This window comes from Hemicordylus capensis, chromosome 2 (assembly GCF_027244095.1).
Source record: "Hemicordylus capensis ecotype Gifberg chromosome 2, rHemCap1.1.pri, whole genome shotgun sequence".
Taxonomy (NCBI): domain Eukaryota; kingdom Metazoa; phylum Chordata; class Lepidosauria; order Squamata; family Cordylidae; genus Hemicordylus; species Hemicordylus capensis.
The window spans coordinates 101,775,092-101,800,462 of NC_069658.1; the positions used below are offsets into that span (position 1 = coordinate 101,775,092).

Here is a 25,371-nt window from a genome sequence, read left to right on the forward strand (position 1 = left end):
TTGTGACTCTGTAGCCTTCCCATACACTGCCAGAGTATGAGCTCAGCTGTAGATTTTGTTTGTAATGACTTGAAAAGCTTCTAATCCAAAAGTAAACACTCATTGTCTGTAACTGTAAAATGTTTGTTGGCCTCCGTTTTATGTTATAACTGAAACTTGAGTGAAATAAATGTAAGATTTATGTAACTGAACTAAAATAAAAAGTATAAAACTACATAGTAGGTCTTCTTAAAAAAAATGTGTCTAATGCAAATTCTTCCCTCTTAACAGCAGATATGGGACTATTTGGCTCGCTGTCTTACCTGTGAACCAGTCCCAAAGCTGAATGGAATATTTCTCAGGCATTTGCTTCTCTAAGAGTCAACACCAACTTGACGGCACTTAGTCAATCAGTCAATCAATTTGCTCTGGGGAAAATAATCTCCTCTTCTGGTTACAGTTCAGGAACACAAGTCACCAAATTCCTACCTGGAAGACACTGTGTTAACAATCTCTGCAGCTACTCATGGAGCCATTCAAGAGCTAATTGTTTCTCCCTTGCTAGTTTCCTAATGGCATTGCTGGCTATCTTATGTCTGTTTCCTGTAACAAGAAATTTGTGTTGCTGCATCAGCCTTTTGTTAAATTAACATAGATATTAAATACATTTCCTTGAAAATATTTTCCAGAGAGATCTCTGTGCAACTTATGATCCCTGTGCAACCTAGGATATGGGCATTTAATTGATTTTAATATAATCATAAATGCAATTTGTAGAGGGATTTAGAAAAATATATGATTAATGGCTCTTCTGTACAATTGCATAATATTGCATTCTCTCAACAGATGGTTGTGGCAATATATAAATGTTAGCTGATTGTGTTTCTGTGCAGGGGATTGGGCTACCAAAAAAATTGTTCCCCAAATTGTGTGGATGTTAGGAGGAGACATAGTCTGATGCATTTGGGCTGTTCTGACTTTGGTTTAAGAATGTTGATTTGTTCTTTGCTTAGTAGCAAAGAGCATACTATGAAAGGAGAAAGCTGCCTTATACCGAGTCAGACCATGGTCCACCTAGCTCAGCAATGCCTACACTGACAGGCAGCTATGACCTACCTCTATATCAGGGGTAGGGTTGCAGTCTCCCAGGGGTTGCACACAATGAGGGGGTTGCGAGTCGGGAGGCATCTATTGGGGGGCAGGGACCTTACCAGGTGTCTCTGAATTACGGGGACAATGAAGGGCAATGGGAGGTATACAAGAGATGACAATCACCCAGCTCCTCTACTGTGTGCACAGCCAAAGGCAGGCACAGAGGCAGCGCTGCTTTAGCTTAATGGGCCAGAAGAGAGCTCCCTCTCAGGAGATGAGTCTACTGACCAAAGAAGTGCTGCTGCTGTTGCTGCTGCTGTGCCTGCTCTCAGTTTTGTGTGGATTTTGGTGCTGCAAAAATCGAACGTATTGTTGAAAGGCCCTTCTATTTCTAACTCAGATCAAGCTCCAGAATTTAAAAGAATAACTTCAAAATGTGAGCAATTTTTAAAAATAGTTAAATACTAAAAAAATTGGACTAGTGTTCAAAAATTGAGTAGAATCTAATCTTAAACTTTAATCAGGAGGAGGGATGTCACATAACTATCATCTTAAGAGGCCACAATATAAAAAAGCTTGAAAACTATCCTATATTTAATAATATGCACATAATGGTGGATATAGCAGTGATTCTGTTGCTTGCAAAATGAGTAGAAAGCCAGGAAGAAAATTGATCATTGCAGCTGTTCTCATTCTCTTTAAATCCCTAGAAAAGGAATTTTAGCACTAAACAAATTTCTTCCATGCCAAATAAGTTCAAGTAGCATTTCTAAGTATTGAACTTGTAAATGTAGAAATAACACAGCCACTGGCTTAGTCATCAGCCTAAAGCATGTGCATGGCTTTATTTAGAATATATTTTAGTATATTTACTATTCTTGTCATGTTGAGAAATAATTCACTTTTCTGAGGGTTGTGGTTCACTAATCCTGTATTGTCAAATATTTCTAGAAGTGTAAGTGTTGTGTTTTGTTCTGCCAGAATGAGTTTCTAATGTTACTTCCAGGTGACATTACACCTTAAAATAAGCATGTAGTTAGGGGCTCTTTGCATATCGCAAATTAACAGCCTGATGTATGCACACTTACCATTTTAATGGGACTTACTGCTATATGATTGGACAGTTGAACTACAATTGTCTGCACCATTACTTGGGATTAAGTTCTACTAGACTCAGTGGGACAATTCTGAGTAAGCATAGATAGGATTAGGCTTCAAGAGTGTAAGCCATGTACAAGTTTAAAGTGGCTACACATACACTAAGCATCTACACAGTGGAACAGGCATAAGTTTCAAACACAATGGTGTATAAATTCACAAATTTAACATGTGAAAGTGTCTCTACAGGATCTTTCGTAGTCAGTACAGATTGCAACATCCCTCAGTGGTGCTTGGCTGCTTCTGTAAATGTGCAGAGTGACAAACTACTGATGAAACAAGATTGTTGCTGGTATCTAAAGAGTCTTCAGAATACTTATTTGTGATGAAAACATGATTTGTTTTAAGATACTTACTTTTATATTGAGGACTACAAACCCTTAAAAGTTGCTCCCACGAAAAAGTGTAGGAATGTTGTGTTTTATTTTCTACTAATCTTATTTTCTTTCCTGTAAACCTTTGCTGCAATTCAAGTGTTAAATATTAAAATATATTTGATTTTAGCCTCATAGATCTGACCTCCATTGAAAAACTGATTAACTTATATATAATTTACTTTTTAAAAGGCTGGATCATTAACAGAGCCACTGTATATTCATTAACCTGTAGGGGAACACTAGGAAAACTTACCAGAGTACTGTAATGGGACCCAAGAGTACTTTCCAAGGGTGGGTAGGAGTCTTCCCTCTAAGATGTGTGCGCACCAGAGTTGCCAGAACCTAAGGGGTATACTCATGGGTCAAATGGGCCGTAAGCCAGAATTTGGCATTTTTAAAGCCAAATCTGGCCACCTAGGTGTGCACTCATGCATTTAGAATGCACGTGCGCACATACTGTCTAGATACTGCCGCTCAGAACAAAATTCATTCTGCACGACAGGTGGAAAAAATGGGAGAGAACACTGGTGGGTAGTGCCTGTGCAAGCACCTTTTAGAATTGGTGAGACTTGTGAGTCTTCTGTGTCCTAACTGGGTACTAGTTTGAAAGTCAGTGCTGGTACAATTCAGCATGACCTAACACATTTTCTAACATAAATGGTAGATTACATTTAATTGGCACAAATCATTTCTCTCCACAGTGGTGAGTCTAGTTAAACCACATACCTAAAAAGCATGATTTATGCTATGAATGGACTATGTGGGTGCTATATTCAAGTTCTGCTTATGTAACTCCCAAACAAGAAGTCTGGAACCAGGGAGAATGTGAAGTTTTTAAAAATCTTGTGGGAGTTGAAAGTTGGCATTTTTGTATTAGTAGACATGCTGTGCTGTCAATCGCAGAGCAGCCCTTCAGCAGTTGTTACTTAACACAACTCCCAGTGGATTTCATTTGCCTTGGCCTGAATAAAATAAGATATGCTTCCAGTGATCAGACTGCTTGTATCTATTTCGGACAGTCCTGCTTTTTGTTCCCCTTTTTCAAGACCTCATTACAAACTGTTCAGTGGTGGGGACAGTCAGTAGTCTAACACTTGAGGGAGTAGTAACTGCTGCTGTGTGAAATACATACCTGGTTCTGTGTACTGTGGGATGTGGTCTGTGAACTTTCTCAGTCTTGTCTTGATCATAACCTTCATCGTGTTGAGGTGGTGCTTCCTGATCTGGTGTCTTGTGCCTTTTATCTTAACTTAAACCTCAGCATATTTTTATCTAGGGCTTTGTTCCTTAGTTGTACTCATACAGTCATGATGAAAAAGGTAGTGGGTTGAGAGAAAGACGTGTGTGTGTGTGTGTGTGTGTGTGTGTGTGTATACAGGCTATAATTTCATTTTATTATTATTTCATTTATATGCCATCTTTCCTAAAGTGGTTCAGGACCGTTTACATTACAATCAAAAACATATAATAAACCAATTAAAATCAGGAAACATCCAAACCAGATTAAAACTAAAACTAGATATCATTAAAAGCTAGACTAAAAAGAAGGGTCTTCAAGGCTCTCCCGAAGGCCTCCAAGGAAGATAATACTCTTATAACAATCGAGAGTGTGTTCCACAATCCAAGTATGGTGAACAAGAAGGCCTGATTCCAGGTGGCACCCAAAGACGGACACACACACACCCCCGCCGCCCCGATCTTAATGAGCAGTGGAGATCTGTAGAGAAAGGCAATTTCTCGGGTAACCCAAACCGAAACCATTCAAGGCCTTAAAGGTAATAACCAGTACTTTGTATTCTTGCCTGGAAACATATCAGCAGCCCGTGCAACTGTTTAAGAACAGGCATAATGTGGTCTCTCCAGAATACTCCAGAGACGCATCTAGCTGCCACATTTTGAACTAATTGAAGTTTCCGAACTACATACAAAGACAGCCCTACATAGAGCACATTGCAGTAGTCCAACCTGGAGGTTGCCAGCTGGTGTACCCCTGTTTTCAGGTTATTCTCAAAAAACTGAGTGGAGTTGTCAAATCATTCACACATGGTAAAAAGCACTCCTGGCCATAGCTTCAACCTGATACACCAGGGTGAGACCTGGGTCCAAGAGCACTCCCAAGCCATGAACCTGTTCTTTCTGGAGGAGTGTAACCTTGTCCAGAACAGGTAGTTCTATCCCATCTTGCAGATTATGACCCCCAACAATGATCATCTCTGTCTTGCTTGGGTTCAGCTTTAGTTTATTTTCTCTCACCCAGCCCATAACTTCCTGTAGGAAGGCATTTAAGGGGCTAGTGCCATTTCCTGATATTGATGACAAAGTGAAATAGATTTGGGTGTCATCAACATATTGATAACACCCAGCACCAAATCCCCTGATGATCTCACCTAGCGGTTTCATGTAGATATTAAAAAAACATTGGTGACAGAATGGAGTCCTGAGGGACTCCATATAATAGCTCCTGTTTTGAAGAGCAACTGTCACCAAGTGCTACCATTTGAAATCTACCTGAAACATAGGAGTAAAACCACTGTAAAACAGTGTCTCCTATCCCAAAATCCCTCAGGTGATCCAGAAAGATGCCATGTTTGATGGTATTTGAAGCTGCAGAGAGATCCAAAAGAACTTTAGATTTTAATTTTAAGTAGTAATTAAATGTTAAACAACTTTAAGCTGCAATTAAACACTTCAGCTGGTTAAGCTAATAGCTCCATTGAGAGATTTGTGAGAATAATTAGCAAGCACTTGCAGTTTTAAGTGAGCCAAGCTATAAAGCCAAGATGTGTGTCAAGTACAACCATGTTAAATAGATAAATGAAATACATACCAGGAAACTCCCTGCTGTTCAATGTTTTGGGAACTTGACTTCAGTTTTGTCGGTTCTAGTTGTTTGTAGGTAGATAGCTCAGATTACTTTCTGTTTTATGTATCAGGGAAAGCTACACCTGTTGAGTTTCTGCTTTTTCGTGTATTATGATATTGCAATGAAAATTGGCTTACTCAGAGAATTCTCCTGTCCTTTGGGCAAAATAGTCCTCGAAGGCATGCCCAAAATAAAAATGTTGCCCCACCACCACATCCCAGTCCTCTGCAGTGCCATCATCGCTCCCAGCCAGAGTAAGCAAAGGCACACTGGGCCAGGTAGCACAGCTGCCATTTTCAACTGGAGGGGTCCAATTTTTTTTGGTCTGCCCACTTCCCCCCCCCCCCCTTACATTGCTAGCTATAATTGACTTGCATTGCTCAAGTTGCCCACCTTTCATCCATTATGGACAACAATGGCAACTCTTAAAAAGTCTAAAAACGCACAATGGATTTTCACCAAGACAACAATGAAAAGCACACACCAGCAGCATAAATGAATTTTTCAAATCATCTCAACCTCCCAAATAGCTAAGTTATATATGTTACTAGTAGAAATACTACTTCTGAAGCTACAATTTTAAACTGCTGTAATCCAGAAGTGTGTGTGTGTGTGTGTGTGTGTGTGTGTGTGTGTGTGTGTGTGTGTTTATACAGTGTATACATCTCATCAAGGAGATTGTATACATCTCATCAAGGACTATGCCAAATTTCTTAGTAACAGCAGCTGGTTCCTACCCCTTTGGTACAACCCTTTCATTCTTGATACCACTTCCTCTCCCACTGGGATAATTGGGCTTTAACAGTTGGAAATTTATTATTCCACTTTTCTTTTAGCTATCCCACTCTTGCCTCTTAAACAGAGGTCCTCTTCAATCATATGTAGCTGAACTCTTCTGCTACCTTTTTGTTTCCCCATTTCTGGGCCTCCCCACAGACATTTTTCTCTCACCTGAGGCATTTCCAGACAGCAATAAACTGCAGTGCCACTTGCCAGCCAGCTCTTGCATTCAAAGAAGAACCAACCTTCTTTCATGATTATTGTTGTAGTGATTGGGGGAAAGGGTGTGTTCTTCTTAGAACGCAAGAGCTGGCTGGCAAGTACAGTAGCTGCGAAAATTGCACGAGGTCCCTACGTGGTATGTGTATGGAGATTTCACTATAAAGTAGCACAGAAGCCCTCAGGAGCATGTGTGTAGCGAGACTAAGATTGTGCTTGGAACTTTGTGTGAAAACTTTGAACATCCTGCAGTTTATTGACATCTGGAAAAGTCCCTGAGCTCAATTCTGGTACTGGTTCTTGTTGAGGGAGAAACACTTGGAGGCTGAACCAGAGGGGCCAGGGGAATGGTAGGCATGATGTCAGCACTCTCTTTCCAGGTCTTTATGAGTTTGAAACTGCACTCCAGTCCCAACCTCTGCTTTACCCATAATTGCGGAAAACTTGTCTGTATAAATATACAGTTGATATTCAGGTCCTTGAGGCTGCACCTTCATGAAATCTTGAGCCGTGGTGATAAGGCATATTACCCTCCTCTTTCTCCCCCACCCCCTTGGTCTCACATTGCTTGCTGGTATTCCATTCTAAACTAATGACAAACAGGTACAGTAACCAGCCTCAGAATTGATAATGGACATTGAAGTTGTGGATAGCTTCTGCCTTTTAGGATCGACCAGCAACAATAAAGAATCCAGCAGCCAAGAAATACGCCGCAGACTAGCACTTGGTAGGGTTGTAATGAAGGCCTTGGAAAGGATATTTAGATGCTGTGACGTGTCTATACCTACCAAGAATAGAATCGTTCGGACAGTGGTTTTTCCTGTGACACTCTCTGGATGTGAAAACTGGACTCTGAAGAAGCAAGTAGAAAAAGTTTTGATGCTTTTGAACTTGGGTGGTGGAGAAGACTTCTGAGAATACCATGGACAGCCAGGAAAACAAACAAATGGATCATAGAACAAATCAATCCAGAATTTTCACTCGAGGCACAAATGACCAGGCTCAAACTATCATACTTCGGACACATTATGTGAAAACCCAGCACCCTAGATAAGTCCATAATGCTGGGGAAAGTTGAAGGCAAGAGAAGAAGAGGACAACCAGCAGCAAGGTGGATGGACTCTATTGCGGCAGCAATGAATGAACCACTGAAAGACCTTAAAGGCCAAGGTGAAGACAGATCATCCTGGAGAGAATCTATCTATGTGGTTGCTAAGAGTCAACGCCGACTTGACAGCACTTACATAGGAACATAGGAAGCTGCCATATACTGAGTCAGACCATTGGTCCATCTAGCGCACTATTGTCTTCACAGACTGGCAGTGGCTTCTCCCAGGTTGCAGGCAGGATTCTCTCTCAGCCCTATCTTGGAGAAGAAGCCAGGGAGGGAACTATGAACCTTCTGCTCTTCCCAGAGTGGCTCCATCCCCTGAGGGGAATATCTTCCAGTGCTCACACTTCTAGTCTCCCATTCATATGCAACCAGGGTGGACCCTGCTTAGCTAAGAGGACAAGTCATGCTTGCTCCCACAAGACCAGCTCTCCTCTAAGACTTAATGACTTAATCAATCAATCATTCCCAAACCCTCTTAACAGACTTTGCACCTCAATTTATTATGATTATTATTATAGGTGGCATTGAGTTTTATGATAATTACTGTGATATTTAGTTTTAACTAATCTCTGGGATCATGACACCTGTGATTAAAATCAGTGTTGATTTGATTTAAATCAAATCTATTTAAATCATGAGTCGGAAGATTCTGTTTAATCATCATTTTATATAAAAGTACATTCTTGTTGTCTAATATAACCTAAATGCATATTTAGAGATAGAAGTAGGTTTCATGTTTAGAAGGTAGGTGCACAGTATAATAGGTACATGCTTCTCATAATGCTGTTTCATTCCGGCAACCAGGCCTTGCATTTGTTCTTGCACTGTTTGCATTTTGCACACATGCCTTTCTTTCTTAAACATGCCTTTCATTAAAATATTCCCAAATCAGCTCTCTTTTATGGCTTGCTGCCATGATAGGTGTTTCCCATCTACAATGGAGGATACACTCAGAAAACATTTCCTCAGGACTGCATGAATATGTTCTCTTTTCTTTTGGATTTACTTTTTATTTCCTTCTCCTATCCCTTACATTTATATCCTGGTTCCTCTTCCTTATTCAGATCTACTCCATACACCACAAATCCTCTATTCATTCACTGACCACCTTTGCCTTTTGTACTTACGGGAGGAGGGAGCAAGGGCATGACTGTGTGTGTGTGTGTGTGCGCGCGCTGCATGTACACCACCTGCAGAATAGGACTGATCAAGTCTGTTACCTCTTATCCCCATATACCAATGTTAGCATATTCACAGAATATAATTAATATTCATGATAATTTCTTTGACTAGGTTCTTTATAAATTGTTTCTTCTAAATCATTTTAATTAAAACAAATCTGATTTAAAATTTAACCATCTGATTTAAATTAAGATATCAGTTTTTTAAAAAACCCATCAATTTTAGAATGAACCTGCTCTATCACCTTGCCCCAAAAGCGAAGATTAGAGAAACCAGTTAGAGACCGATCTATAGTTGTCTGGGTTAGAGGAATCAAGGGAGGGCTTTTTAAATAATGGTCTTACCATCCCTTCCTTGAGGCACAATGACATCCTGTCCTCCCTTAATGAAGCATTAATGATCATCTCCAATCATCTGCCTGTACAGTGTGTTTTGAAGCAAAGACTTCTAGATATAGAGAGTCACGACACTGGCTTCTGCCTAGAGATGCTACTCTTCTCTTTATATGTGCCCTTGTCTTTCATTTTCTTCATTTCCTGTACCCTAATTACTAAATTTGACAACTCTGAATTTGAGACAAGCTTTTTCATTGGCCAGATTTAATGTTCTGCCATCTACTCTGACTCTGACTGGGCCTGTGGCGAAAGTCAATGCTCTTGTGGGTTTGGAGGTTTTTTTTATTTTTGTTAAAGGAATGTATATTTTTTCAGTGTAATATTTCTAATAGTTTACATGCAGTCCTTATTTTTCTGATGTTGAAATCTTATCTGGGAAGATCATTAGATTTTTAAGTTTTATTAGCAGATAGTATGCTTATGTAACACAAGAAAAGCTTTATTTTTCTGGCTGGAACAGTTAAAATGTGAGACAAATTTATAACAGAATGCATGTGATTACTCTGAGTCAACTGTATGTTATTTGATGTGTTTGGTTCATTTCTGTATATTTGTAAATTCTGTATAAAAGTCTGTTGATTACCCATATAAAAATATACTTTGATTAGAATAAAACTTCCAGGTGGCATGCGCACATATTGCTGTCCTGGACCATTTACATGAATTTAGTGTTATGCAAGTATGAGGTGCAGCATTGTTTGGCCATAATTGCAAGATATGCAGTTGTGGGTTAAATGTATTGATATCTAATAAGTACACAGTTACCTAGGCTTTTCTAGGTAAACTTTTCCCTCCCCTCAGTTCTGACATAAGCTTTAACAGCTGGTAGGCTTGCCAAGTTCCTGCCAGAGGTCCTGTGTCTGTAATAAATGTGAGGTAGGCTCATATTCAGCAGGTTTAGCTTCCCTATTGCTCTATCTCCATGCTGGGAACATTCACATCTGTTGAGTATCTATCAAGTAGCTTTTAAATGAAAACGAACCTCTGTTGGGGAGAGTGGGGAGGTTGCATGCAGCCTTAATGACTATCCAAGTGTCCAGAATCTGTGTCTGACTGAATTGCTTCACTCTGATGTTTCCAGCTTTATAAAGCAAGATATGACTGTGATTTATAGAACAGGTTGCCCTTTTGGCTGGATGATTTTTGATAAGATAGACCCATACCACTGGCCCCAATCTACGTGATTATTTTGTTCACACCCACTCGTAAGCGACAATTCATACATACCATGAAAGAAAATGACAAAGTTTTTTTCCCCTTTACAAGTACCTGGTTCTTGCTTTAATATGCTCTTCTGACTATGATTATTTTACCTTGAAGATCAGCATCTCAGCAAGTTCAAAGCTGAAACCAAGGTTATTAATTACCTGCAAAAACTTAGTTTGAATGGAGCCCACATAATTTTTCTTTTACTTTAGGTGGGGTGGGGTATTTCATAGGATAAAAATAGACAAAATTATTCGTAACAGAACCTAATTTTGTAATTTGTAAAAGTTTTGCAGCGATTTCAGTCTGCTTGTTTAAAGAAAACAGAACTGCCTCCACTTGAACCTGTTTGCTGTTGCATTGGTAACTCAAACAGAAACTGAAAATTGAATGTTGAGCTAGTGATTGTTCAGCACTACAAGATAACTAAGTATACTGCACAAAGAAGGAGAATTTCCAGATTATGAAACCAAGTTTGAGTTGCTGTTTGAGTTAAACAAATTGTGTATCATACACATTTCTCTGTCCTTTCAGAGTCCAGCTCCACAAAGAATGTTGTGTACATAGTGAATCAAGTAAAATATTTTTCATTTTCTGCATGAGGAAATGATTTTTTAATCCTAATCCATGATCATTTTGAGAGAGTTCATATAGATGATGTAGAAAGCATGACAACTGCATCTTAACAAAATGCAAAAATAAATAAATAGTAATTTTTGTTCTGATACTTATAGCAAAATAGTCAGTACATCCAAATGGGGACCAAACCCTTCCTGTGTTACTCATGTGTTTTTGAAGAGGCACTGAGTTGTATATAGGAAGACCTCACAACACACTGGGTACCTGTACACAATTTAAGTTAAAACATCTTCACTTAGAACCTATTTTCCGATAGAGCAGCAATGTTATAAGTTGTGGTTCAGTTCCTGAGCCAAGGCCAGATATCCTTCCCCCCCGCCCCCGCTGCTGTCAAAGTTGGTGGTGTGTCAGTCGCAGATGTGCAGACATGCAGCAGAGAAGTTAATGGTGGAGAACTGGAAATGGCTCCCTTTTTTGCCACCCCCTCCCTTCCCAGTCTCCACTTTTTTGCCACCCCCTCCCTTCCCAGTCTCCACTTGGCTCTTTTCCACTTTTCTCTGGCAGAAAGGATGGAACTGGGCAGTTCTGTGCCTTCTCCTCTTGGACAGTGGGTAGATGGGGAAGGAAGGAGAGTGGGCAGGAATTGGTACGGGCCAGGAATGGGATGAGCTCTCTCACCATTACAACACAGCATCTGAGCTTGGAGGAGGAGGAGCAGAAGTGGCAGTGGGGGAGCATTTTAGAAGGCGAGTCAATCCTGCTATACCCTCAGATGCAGCAGCTGCCACCAGGACCATGAGTCTCAATGACAATGTGACTCATTGCCACCATTTGTCACTGCTGCCTCCTCTACCCCAGTGCTAACTAGCAGTGCCTCCCCTTGGGTGGCAAGTGTCATAAAGTTGAAGCAAAATGGCATTTTACAAATGTCTTGTGCCATTTGTCTTAACTTGGATTGTCTTAAGTCAACACTTATGCCTGTATACATAAAGGCTGACATCTAGACTAAATTACTCATGAACGGACCTTTTGAAATTAATGGAACCTCTCATGAATAATTTAATCTGAAAGTTAACCATAGTCTTTCTATCTGGTAGAATTTAGTCTTACTTCCTATTGTATTTTCCTGAATCCAAGACTGGCCCCCCTCCCATTTTTATTTATTTATTTTAGAAATCAGGAGGTCATCTTAAATTCAGTTCCTTTTGAACTAATGCAGGTATGACTTCTATTTAGTTTCTTCTTTTTAAGGGGGTTGTCTTAAATTCAGAGTCATCTTCTATTTGGGTAAATACAGTATCTATGAAATGACACTTCCAAATTTCCCCATGGGGACTTTCAAATTCCCTTTTTAAGTAAAGATATCTCTCTGTAACTTAATGTACATTCTGTCTGATGTCTGTAAGAAACATGAGTGTAATTTGAGATATATATCTATATTCTGTTACAGGGCAATGCACAACTAGTTCGAGAAGTTGATATAGAGAAAGTGTCTTCATTTGAGAACCCCTATGTAGATGCAATAAAGAGTTTATGGAATGATCCTGGAATTCAAGAATGCTATGACAGACGACGGGAGTATCAATTGTCAGACTCTACCAAATAGTAAGTATAACTAGGAAGATATTTTGGACAGTAATGGCAATTTTAGACATACTGCATGGATAGCCATTTCCCCTGAAATGCCCAATCTCTAAATATCTTTTTTCTCTCACCTGTTTAAAAATAGATTGTATATCTAACAATACACCTAAGTTAAAATGTGTGTGTATATGCAGTTATGTATTAGTAAACTGCAAAATAAGGAGTAAAATTAGAATGGTTTGACTTCCTTGGAAGAATATCACATGGGTATTCATATCTTTTATTGCTACTACTAGTATACTTCTCTCCCCCATCCCCAAGTATATATATGTCTACTGCAATGGTAAAACCTATTAGTAGTATATTAAAAGTGTTCTTTTAAAAGAATAAACTACATACAAGTCCCATAATAAGAAATATTAGACCAAAAACTGGGAACATAAGTCACATTTGTTTTTGGTACCTATCGAATGTGGAGCTTCTACATATAAGAACAGCCCTGCTGGATCAGGCCCAAGGCCCATCTAGTTCAGCATCTTGTTTCACACAGTGGCCCAACAGATGCTGCTGGAAGCCTACAGGCAGGAGTTGAGGGCATGCCCTCTCTCCTGCTGTTACTCCCCTGCAACTGGTACTCAGAGGCATCCTGTCTTTGAGACTGGAGGTGGCCTATAACCTCTATAGAGTACATATCCATGTAGAGCTTTCTACAGAATGTAGAAAATGTAGAGCAACGTATTCTGTTTGTAGAAAATGAGGAATGCTTTAGATTAGATTTACAGAGCCTGTTCCCTCCTCCTTGTATTTAATTTTGTTTGAATTTTTTCTGTGTTAAACATACAGGACAAGGACAAACCAAATAGGCATTGGTGCTCAAAATGCCACTTTATTTTTGCTGCTTATCACTTTTGATGTAAAATCAGTGTGGTTACTTGTAGGTGCTTTTCTTTTTAAATAAATAAATAAAACAAAAAGATTTCTTTGTTAGCCGCCCCATAACAAATTGTTCTCTAGGCAGCTTACAACACAGCATTAAAACCTGAAATAAAAACACCACACATTAAATAATAAAGGACCAAAAGTGGCGGGGGAAATACAGTTCAATTCAAAATACAATACAAAACAATTGTAAAACTCTTTTAAAATCAGTTCAAAAATCAAATTTAAAAATCAAAAGTTAAAAGACCTGAGTAAACAAAACGTTCTTTAGACCTGGCGTTTAAAGAGCAGAGTGATGAGGCCAGGCAGACTTCACTGGGGAGGCTATTCCATAAACAGCGTTCAACCAGCAAAAAGGCACTCTTCCTAGTAGCCACCCACCTCACCTCGTTTGGCAGGAGCACTTGGAGCGGGGCCTCAGAAGATCTTCAAGTCTGGTTTGGTACATATGGGGCAAGGCGCTCTGTCACTTTTTAAAAGAAGCGAAACACATTGTAGGAGGGTTAATACTACTCTAATGTAAGAGGGTTCCCATGGGAAATGTTTCTCGAGCCTCCAACAAAAATCAGTGATCAGACAGGCCTGCTCATTGTTCCAATAAAGAGGCCAATGCACTGAAGATGAACACCCCCATCCTAGCTTCTGATTGTTTAGGTGAACAGCGTTGGCCAAAGCCTCTGTGGGGCAAGATGATGTAGCTGCTATGGAGAAGTCTGCAAGTGAGGCAAGTTTCTATCCTCCACCACTCCAGGGATCCCAGAGCTTCAGCAAACATGCTACATAGTCCCTCCTCAGGCTTCTGTCATTTAAGTGGGGAAATCAGGTTTATTTATTTAAAGTCATAACTTACCTTGAAGTATTCTTAAAGTGGTTCACAAAAGTGTTGCAATATAAAAATTAAAATTCTTTAAAACTATCAACAAAATATTAGAGAGTGAATTTTACTTCATGTAAAAAGCTCTGCAAATGACTAGGAAATATATTCTAGATTTCTTGCTGCACACTAGGTCTTGAAATAAGTATTTATAGTGGATATGGATATAGATGTACTTAGGGAAATGGGTCTTGATAGGAATGTCTGAAATTTACTCTGTCTTGAAAAGTGGGCAAACTACGTGTTTTATGAGTTCTTTGAGGAGCCGTGAATTGATCAGTGGCTCTGTTCACATAATAAGCTATTTTTCCTTGGATTTCAAAAGCAGCAGGAACTATTTAAACAGCTTCTGCACAGACCTCATCCTGTTTGGTTTTCCTTCCTACAAATGTGCAGTAAAGGGGTAGGTAGGTAGGGGTGTGTGTTTGTGTGTGTGTAAGTAAGTAATTGTCTCTCTGAACAATAATTAAAATGAACACTGGTACATTTTATGTAATATACTTGTGCTGACAGCTTATGCCATATAAAATGTGCATGACAGTGGAATTTGTGAAAATGTGAGCTTAATTTTGTGTCTAAGATATACAGACGTTTAAAGTGGAAGCAAAGCTGAGCTCATTTCACTACTTATTTTACATGTCTATATCATGCCTTGAATCCTGACCAAAATGACCAAATATAAAATTTTCAAGCTTTTAGTTGTATAGAACTTGAAAATAATATGAGATCTGTTTCCCTATTTTCACAGCAAACATTCCTGGTTGTTGATCAAACTGTCGGAGTCAAGTCTCTGACTTTTATGAAGTTAAATACAGTAACTTAATCTAGTCTTAATAGTGCGGCTTCAGTAGAATTGGTGGATTAATAGTTATTTATGTTTCAAATACCCAGCTCTCTTGCAAGTATGTGTATTAGTGAGTTATGAATGTAATAGCTCTTACTCAAAAAGTCTTTTCTAGTAAATTGTTGATATTTCACAGCAATAGTTTATTATTTCCTAGTCTCCTACAATCTAATTAAACCACTACATATAATAAGCCTTGAAAATAAAGTGTGTAGTTAGTCACCTATCCTCTGCTCTTGATGGATTTCTGTCAACAAGATTGATACTTGTGTTAATGAGTTCATACTTTTGCTAAAAAGTGCTATCCACTGATTCTAAATAAGTGTTGGGGGAAACAAATCTTTTAGTGATGTACCTTGCTTCACGGCATTTTGCACTTGCAGAAAATTCATGTTTTCAGTATTCATATAAAACTTCTCAATGTATTATTCTTATTTATAGAATTTTTTGACCACCATTGCTTTAAAAAGCTCAAGGCAGTGTTGTCTCTGCAAGAAAATTACTAAATATGCATTATATCCATTACTTTTCTCAGTCTTTGCTTAGAATTATCAAACTATATTGCTAAAACTGTGCATCATTATGATCTCACCTTTGATGTGGAAGAAACTGCAGACATGGAACCTGCAGTGTTGAAAATGAACATAAATGATGGATTGGAGAATGTCCACCCACACCCTAATTAGATTTCTAGGCAGTGTGTTGTAATCAAACTGTGTGCCTATTTTAGCCGACAATTATATAACTTCAGCTTGCATCACTGTTTTGACAAATGTGGTCAAAACGGTATAATTTTATCAAGCTATTTGAACTACCTGACTACAAACTGTCAAAAAAGACTAGACAGGGTGCAAAATATCAGTGGCTTTTGCTGGTTAAATTTAATGGCCACTCATTTGTATTCATTAGTTGGAATTTTTGGGAAATGAGAGCTGTACATAATGAGCAGGATTCAGACTAGGGTTGTGCTAGTGTAACAGCAGAAGGGCATTGTTTAAGGATGTTACATGAAGAAAGTAACCTCTGTTCCAGACTCACACTAGAAGAGGATTTGGCAGAACCCTAGCACAACCTGGGGCGATGACTAATTGCTGTGCAATACATCGCACAATCTCATATATATATATATATATATATATATATATATATATATATATATATATAAACAGAAAAGGTTTTCCACTAGTGGTTGTCTAACATTGTGGAGGAGCATAAACCATTTAGAGGCACTAGTGGAAGAACCCAGCCGGCGGCCTGTGTTCCTCCCGCTGGTGGCCCCCGCCAAGCCCTCTGTGTCTGACATCAGATGCGGGGGCTGTGGCTTGGGCACCAGGTTCTTTGAACCCGTCCACTCAATGGTGGCTCTGCCCCTGCTCAGAGGCACATGTTTTCTCACATCATACAAGAACAACATTGGTCTGGATCCTGCCCAAATAGATTCAGTCTCTTCTGTTGGGAATAGTGCCATTGGTTGCATCCTTGAACATGTGTTGTGGGTTTAAATTTCACTAGGTGTTGCTTGTACTAAGAGAACATCAACATGGTAACAAAGGGATCAGGTCTCTGCTTGTGAACACCATTCTTTTTAACATGGAAAGCACAATGTTTGGGCAAGACATTTATGTGTTTTTCTGTCAATTGGATTTCTCTGTGCCTGTGATTCCATCACCAGAGTGAAGGGGAAATGGGTCTCAGGTTCAGTGACATTCTGTACACAGATAGATATGATCTGGCCTTGCTCATTATAAGCACAGGAAGGGAACAGGAAGGTCATGCATGATACCAGGAATCACTTTGGCTGTTAGTATGGCTTCATTAAAAAGTGATGTTTGCCCATGCCTTCCATCCATCACAGAAAGACTGTCTCCATCTGCTCTGACAACAGGTGGAAGTGGTCTACATAGGCAGAGGACTGAGCTTATAGAATGAGGAGGAGGAGGTGGAGGGACTTCAGTCTGCAGGTGGGGGACTGCAGTTTTGAATCTCTTATAGTAGCAACCCCCTGCAAATAGAAAACGTTGTTGTTGTTGTTATTGTTACTATTATTATTATTATATAAACACAAGCTTATTAGAGCTTTTCTCTGTATAAGCTTGGGTTGTTATTGTTGTTTTTAATTGCAGGACATTTATACATGGTGAATGTTCAAATATGGTGTCTCCCACTGCAGTATAATGGAGTACAGGTCTTGCTACCACCTCAGAACTCTGCCACCTTCTTCCCATCTCATTCTTCTGCATGTGTGGACTCAACCTAAATTCATCTTATCTCATTCTAGAGTACACTGATCACATCGAACATTCTCCTACATTTGCACATTGCAAGGGAAGATTGGTTGTGCAAGGCACCTTCTGAGCAGCTTATCTATTATAACTGATTTTATAATTGAGAAGCCCCTCATAAGCTTCCAAAGAACCCCAGAATTCTCTGGAAGACAATCAGAAAACCACTAATGTAATGTCTTGCCCTTCAAGGCACCATGTACACTAGATGTGCTGTGTAAGTAATATCATGCCTGTTCTAAAACTTGTAATGAGTTTTATATTCCACTGCAGTTCATAGGTATTTGCAAGGGGAGAGGGAGCACTTCCCTTTGAAGTCTAAATTTGCTGATTTATTCTGATGTATGGAAATTAGTTAGGTCTAGTGCCTTCTTCGGTGGTGGTAACTGTGAAGACAATTTATCAAATATGAGAACATTCTCCAAATTGGAAATTTGTCAGGCAAGAGGTTTTATGATTGAATAAAGAACTGATTGTTGTTACACAGCATCTTTGGGGTTCTTTTTCTCCCTTTTTGCCCTTGGCTTTTTGGTGCTTCGTTGTCCCATTCCCACACACCCCACCCCAGGAGTCGAAATCGATTTGACGGCACACTTACTTTTACTCTCCACTAGTAAGCAGGAGACCTAGTGAGTATGCTTTCTCTGGGGCTGTTCCTAATGAGAAAATAATAGCAATCTTTGGCTGCCAGACCTGGACTTTCTCTACTCTTCTGGAAGAGGGACTAAGCCAGCAACTTGGGTTCAGATGAATGTTGCATTGTTCTGCTGGAATTAAGCTATTTCTACTTGGCTCTTACAAATATGATATCTTAACATCCCACAAATACAAAGATAATAGAAGTATACATTTGCATAAACATTAAGTATGATCTACTACACATGGTTTGCAGTAGACTCAGTCCCAGGTTCCCACACCCATGAATAAATGTATCAATTTCTCCTCTCTGGCTTGGGACCCAGCCAAAGGCTCCCACACCATAGACTGCTTTGGCTCTAGGCCTTCCTTCCTTCTGAAGGAGAGACTGAAATGAAAATTAGCACTACAGCCATCCATTAATTTCATCTCCATTTTGGAGATCAGCCAGGTATGGACTGGAATTGGGAAGAGCGGGGAAAGGGCAGTGGTTAATTTGTTTAGGCTGGAGTAATTCCGGCAGAGGCATTGTGGGGGAATTAGGCTAGAGAAGTGGAAATTTCAGGCAGGGCAAGAGGGGAGGCTGAGTGAACAGGTGCAGAAAGATGAAAAGGCCGTGGATTCCAAGGCTGCTCATCATACATCAGTGTGGGTTAAAATGGATGGTTTTAAAACCAGATTTTTAAAATTTCAAATTGAATGTTTAGAAGTTGTTTCAAAATGTATAATACTATATAATGAAATAAGTCACCTATACAGGCACAGTCCCGACCCCTTTAGCCGTTATTTTTGGTATTTAGCTCTGTGTAACAGCACAGCAGAGTGTCAATGGCATAAAAATTGCAGTGAGTCAGGCCAGTGAACTATAATGATCATTAATGGACATTGCCACTACCCCCAGCCTAGAATTATTTCTGTAAGCACCCTTGCTGCAATTACCTGATTTGTGAATGCTGAAAACAGCATTTGAAAACGGTATAAAGAGCAAACCTTGTTATACGTGGAACCGCTATTTGCGGTTTCACGTATCTGTGCATGTCATATGGAAACCCAACCTCCTTTCTGCAGATGTGAAAGGGTTAAAACCCACATGTCCATGGTTCCTAGAAGGCCGGAAATGACAGCGGAGGTCATTTCTGGCTGCCATTTGGTCTTCAGGAGCCATTTTGTGGCTCATTCCATTTTTAAAAAAATTGGTGGGAAATCCATTTTTAGGGACCATTGGGACTTTTGGGGGGTATTGCTGGATGCCAGGAGACCTGCGGAGCATGGTGGGGCATTTTATTTGGACCATTTCCCCTTAAAACAATGTTTTTACCACATTTCTTAAGAATCTAGGAGCCTAACCCCTGCGATCCCATAGACTAGACTATAAATTAGTATTGTGTTTCAGAGCTGATACTCATTTTTGCATAATTCATAACTGCAGTAATGCTCTCTAATGTTTTTTTTCCTGGAAATGCTCATTAGATGTGCTATCCTAGAAGATTTCAGGCACTTTTGAAGGAGTGCAGTTCATATACACTCTCTCTCCCTGACAGAGGTGGGGGGCGGGAGAGAGAGAGAGATTCATACATACATACATACATACATACACACACACACACACACACACACACACACACACACACACACACACACGAACTGCAACACTATTTCCGTAATGCTTATTATATTATCGTAGGATATAGTGTGAATCTGAGCAGACCTACATTCTATACATTCAGTTAGATATTTAAGCAGGGGGGAATGGCTTACAACTCTTATTTTATTGTACATCGTATATTTCTAGTACAGGCCACATTTAAAAAGTTAATTATAGCTGTAAATTGTCCTTTAAAAATGATTTGGAGTGGCTGCTGAGGCAGTTCTGTTGAGTTGCCATAGCAATAGGCCTGAGGTGCATTACCAAGGTAATGTCTATATAACAAGCTGTTGGCCATAGCATGCTTGCTGCTTTCTGATGCAGCTACAGATTTCTAGCATAGCTTGGATTTGCAGGGTAACTTGGAAGATGGAGGACTATCACTTGGGGTTATCTAACAAACAGTAGTTTCAAGGAGATGCAAATGCAATCCAGTGAACACTATGCCTAAAATTCTCTTTTGGTTTCTTTTAGCTTCCACACTCAGTCCATTTTTCCTTTTATCCTTTGCAACAGTAAAAGCTATAATGAAAGCTGGTATTCTTCAGGGTACTGATTTATGTGCTGGTTTCCACATTTGGCCTTTCCGCCTTTGAGGATTGCGTACCTGACTAGTGTAGAAACAAATCATGAAGTTCACCAAAAGGAAGTCAGAGATCATCATTTCCCCTCCATTGTGCAAGAGCCCCTTCATTCGGCCTTGCTAACTTACCTGAGGAATGTGAAGTGGTGAACAGAGCTACATAGATCAAGTGTTGCTAAAATGGGGGCATGCTCCCCAGGACTGAAGGATGATAAGTAAAGGGCACAGAATGACAGTATGAACTAAGTAGTAAGAGCAGACCTCTTAGAGAGATTGCTGAGCTATTTGAACTCTGCATGCTCTCCACCTGGAAAAGCCATTTCCAGATATTTCTTAACTCTGCAACAAGTCACTTTTCTGACCAAGCTGTAAATGTCCCAAGTTTGCCATTCAAAATCAAACCCAATCACATTTTTGTACTACATTCCATACTTTATAGTCATACACATGTGAAAGTTGCTTTTTGCCATGAAACACGCTTCAATTTGAAACCTACAATTAACTTGAGCGGAGGCCAAGTTAGGTTTTCCTTTTCCTTTTTCTAAAAAAACACTTGTATATCTAAAGCAATGGGTTTATAGCCATTTGTCAGCAAAAGTTATAGTGTTGCATATACTTTGAGTGGGACTCATCTTGAACCAAAAAATATCCCTAGAATCCTCCATCCAGGTGCTTTAAACTTGGTTTGTAGTGAACTGTCAGCACAAAAGGTATTAGAGTGGGGATGGACACATACATTTCATAAGCCTCCTTCCTTTCAGAAAAAAATAATCATTGTATTTAGAGGAATATGTTTAAAGTATGTGCATCAATGCCCATCTCCAACAGGATTATATCCTGAACAGGGGCATATCTAGGGTGGGGCGGGCAGGGCATGTGCCACGGGCACCACTTGAAGGGGGCACCATTTCTTAAAATTGTTTTTTTAAATGGCCGCCAAAAACAAAATGGCCACCACACATGCTCAAATGGCCTCTACGAGGCCCTAGACCATGGCAGGCCTCGCAGAGGCCATTTGAGCATGCGTTGCAGCCTCCAAAATGGCCACCACGCCAATCTTTGCAGGCCCGAATAGACCCAAAAATCAGCCCGGGATGGGCTGCATCGGTGAATTAAGAGGCCAGCAGGGGGAGGGGGAATGGTGAGTTTGTTTTTGAATCAGTGTGAAATCCTTAGTATTAAGGCCCACTAGTAGTTTCAGAAAGACAGTTAAAATGAGAGAAAGAGAGCAAGAAATACTAGAATATATTCCAAGCAGTGACACAGTTTACTCTGCATATCCTTTAATTATTTTCAGAGTATCTGGGAAAAGTCAAATTCTCCATTTATTTTTAAAACTTATATAATAGTTATGCTACAATTCATAGTAGAGAATTAGACAGGCACTTAGGCACCCTGGATCTAAGCCATTAAGGGCCTTATAGCTAATAACCAGCACTTTGTATTTCGTTCAGAAACATAGCAGCAGCCAGTTCAGTTCTTTTAAAACCTGTGTTATATGGTCCCTTCGGGTAAACCCAGAGACCAATCTGACTGCCGCATTCTGTACCAACTGTAGTTTCCGAACTACATACAAAGGCAGCCCCACATAGAGTGCATTACAGTAGCCAAGCCTAGACGTTACCAGCATATGCACCACTGTCTTGAGGTCATTTGTCTCCAGAAATGGACGTATCTGGCGTATCAGCTAAAGCTGATAAAAAGCACTCCTGGCCACAGCCTCAACATGAGAAATCAGGGAGAGTTTGGGATCCAAGTGCACTCCCTATTAGGTTATAACATGAACTTTGTGGTGGTCTCTGTTCTTCACACTAGTGGGGCTTTGCGCATGCATAGAAACTTCATTCGGGAACCTTCCAAAGTTCTTTGTCCCTGCTAGAATTTTGGTGGGAAGCTCCACCCCCTTCAGTAGTACAACATCTCTCTCCCCCAGTTCTTCATTGTCCACCACTGAGAGAACAGCTCCTACTTCAAGGTGCCTTCCTTTGTCTCTTTTTCTGCCTAAAAAAGTGTGTGTGTGTGTATGTGTGTGTGTGTGTGTGTGTGTAGGGAAGAATCCCTGTTTTTATTTAGTTATCTATTTTATTCCTATCTTCTGTTTTTGTTCACTTCTATCTTTTCATTTGCATTTTTGATTTGCCTTGAGTCCCCTCTTTCCCCCCTTTTTCCTGCCTTGGATGGATACTCCCATATTTTATCTATGTTGTACACTTGTATGGCTAGTCCAGTTGTTTTAAAGAAGTGCTCTGTTTGCCACACAAAAATCCCTACTTCAGAAGGACATTCATGCTGTCTTGTGTGCTTAGAGGAGGCCCATAAGGTAGACACCTGCACTGTCTTCTTAAAGTTCACCTGGCAAGCACACAAAAATAATGCTCAGAGACTTCATTCTGTTCTTTGGGAATGTGCCTTAGCTGCTCCTCCCAAAATCTCCTCCTCAACCGCAGCCTACTTTGCCTTAACAGGCACCCTCGAGTTTGACAAACCAGTATAGGGGGACACTTTGGATACTGAATCCAACCACACAGTTTCTGATGTACACTCTTCTCCTATGGATAGCATGCCTGACCTTAAACCAGAATCACTTACAGAGGACTTGAGGAGCCATTCAGAGTACATCCACTATATGGCCATTTCCTTGGGGCTGCAGGTCCAATGACAATTGCAGACCGCTGAAAACCCAATCTTTGGACTTATTGACTCCAATATTACTTCCCCGATATCACTGCCAATGTTCAAGCTCATGATATAACTCACTCATGCTGGGAAAAGCCATCTACCATTCAACCTACCTCAAAATGACTGTAATCTATAGAAAGATTACAGTTCAGAGTCCAGTTGGACACTTGTGCCTTCCTGCAAAAGCATCCAAACCATAATTCTATTGTGGTGCAGGTGGCACAATCGAGATCCAAGCATAGGGCACTCTCTGCCCCTATTGACTGTGAAGAGAGGAAATTTGATCCAATTGGGTGCTGTCTGTGCTCCAACTTTACACTTCAGTTGAAAATTGCCAATTATCAGGTGTGTAGGGGCCATTTTAGTCACTTTCTTTGGGAAAAGTTGGGCCCCTACCTAGATCAACTCACTCCAGATCAAAAAGAGCTTGCTGACGTCATTAGGAAGGAAATCTTTCAGCTTGCTAAGCAACTGAAAGCTTCAAACTGACTGTGCTTCCAGGGAGGGTTATGGCAGCATCCATAGCACTAAGCTGTCATGCATGGGTACACTCCTCCAGCCTCACTCCAGAGGCCAAATCACAAGTAGAAGACCTTCCCTTTGATGGAGAAGTACTGTTTTTGAAGTTAAGACAGATGAAACCATGGAAAAGGTCTGCAAGCTTCAGAAAACTGCTTGATCTGTGAGTCTTTCATCCTCACAACCTAGCCATAATAAGCCTTATAAATGGAATAGACCCTCTATCTTAGAGTCTTCGTCCCAAGCTCAGCACTCAGATCATTCCTTTCAACCCCAACGACAGGGTCCCTTCTGCAAGACCTCTTACCCCAGAACAAAACCTGTACAGAGCAAGGGCAAGCACCCTGCTTACACAAAAAAATTCCTGACTCTTGCATTTCCAGGACTGGCATCGGACTCAGGCCCTATCTTGTGGCCTGGAAAAATACTATCATTTGCATTGGGTATGCCATAGAATTTCTGGAATATCTACCTGTGCATGCTGGAAGTATTACTCCCCCAACTTCATTCCTCCTGGCAGAAGTGCAGTCTTTGCTCCAAAAGATCACCATAGAACCGGTTTCTCCTCAAGTGACCAACAGCTTCTTCTCCCTTATTTCATGATACTGAAGCCTTACAGCGGACTTCACCCTATTCTTAATATGCTAAATTGCTTCAATCAGTACAAGCATTTCTGCATAATTATAATTCCAGACATCATTGCACTCCCAGAGGGGAGTTGGTTCACATCAATGGATCTCAGAGATGTGGGCTATTATATTACAATCCGACCACAGCACCGTCAATTCCTGCGCTTCCAGATAGGGAGGTCAGCATATCAGTTCAAGGCTCTTCCATTCAGACTCTCCACAGTCCCATGTGTTTTCACCAAATGTATGGTGGTTGTGGTTGTATACCCCATGAACATCCAGATTTCTCCTTTTCTCCACAACTGGCTCTTTGCAGCCTGTTCTCTGCGCTCAATAGCAGCCATGCTCCCTAGCAGCCAATGTTCAAAGAATGATCTTACTGGAAGCATTGGGCCGTCAGATAAATTTTGACAAGTCCTCCTTGAACCCCACAAGAATCATTCAGTTTGTGGGGCTTATTTTTGATTCAATAAAGGCCCAGGTCCATGTCCCAAAGGAACACATTCACAACTTTGTTTTGTTGGTGACAGACTTTGCATCTCCCCATCTGCATTCAGTGAGAAATGTTCAACACATCCAATTTTCACATTACCTGATGCACAACTGCAAATGAGGTTTGCAGAGATGGTTTTTGGACCATTTCAATCCACTGCATCACAAACAGTCCATAAGGATGTTCCTCCCTGAATCACAAAGCAGATCCATGCTATGGTGGACCAGCCATACCCATCTGACCGTGGGGATACCCTTCATCTCCAGATGAGTCCATGTTCAGGTCATGACAGACACATTGGATTCTGGCTTGGGCAGCCCACTTTTCCAATTATTGGGTCAGTTATCATTGGTCCCCATTTGCAAGGAAACCCCATTTGCAAGGAAATTACCTTAAACTCCTGGCAATTTATAAAGCCTTGAAGGGGTTTCTTCCACATCTGCGACAAAAGCACATTGTTATTCACCGCCAAGGCCTATGTCAACCATCAGGGCAGCAGGCTCCAAATAGCTCCTGACTCTGACCCTAAAAATTAGGAACTGAGCTATTGCCTGAGACATCGAGTTCGCGGCCATCCATATTCAGGGACAGGCAGATGTCCTGACTCTCTACACAGGACACTGTTGACATCACACGAATGGCAAATGGACCCTGTCATTCTGCGGGCATCTTCTGGACACAGGGAACTCCAGAAATAGATCTCTTCGTGTCCCCAAAGCA

At 40.4% G+C, this 25,371-nt stretch overlaps 1 protein-coding gene across 2 annotated transcripts in view; it reads left to right on the forward strand.

Annotated features, from left to right (window-relative positions):
• Positions 1–25,371, forward strand: part of LOC128347638 (guanine nucleotide-binding protein G(q) subunit alpha) — a 153,737-nt gene that overhangs the window by 108,039 nt on the left and 20,327 nt on the right. For both annotated transcript variants that reach the window (XM_053302572.1, XM_053302573.1), the window contains one exon: positions 12,395–12,549. In XM_053302572.1, coding sequence (XP_053158547.1) covers positions 12,395–12,549 — 155 coding nt within the window. The remainder of the gene's footprint in view (positions 1–12,394; positions 12,550–25,371) is intronic.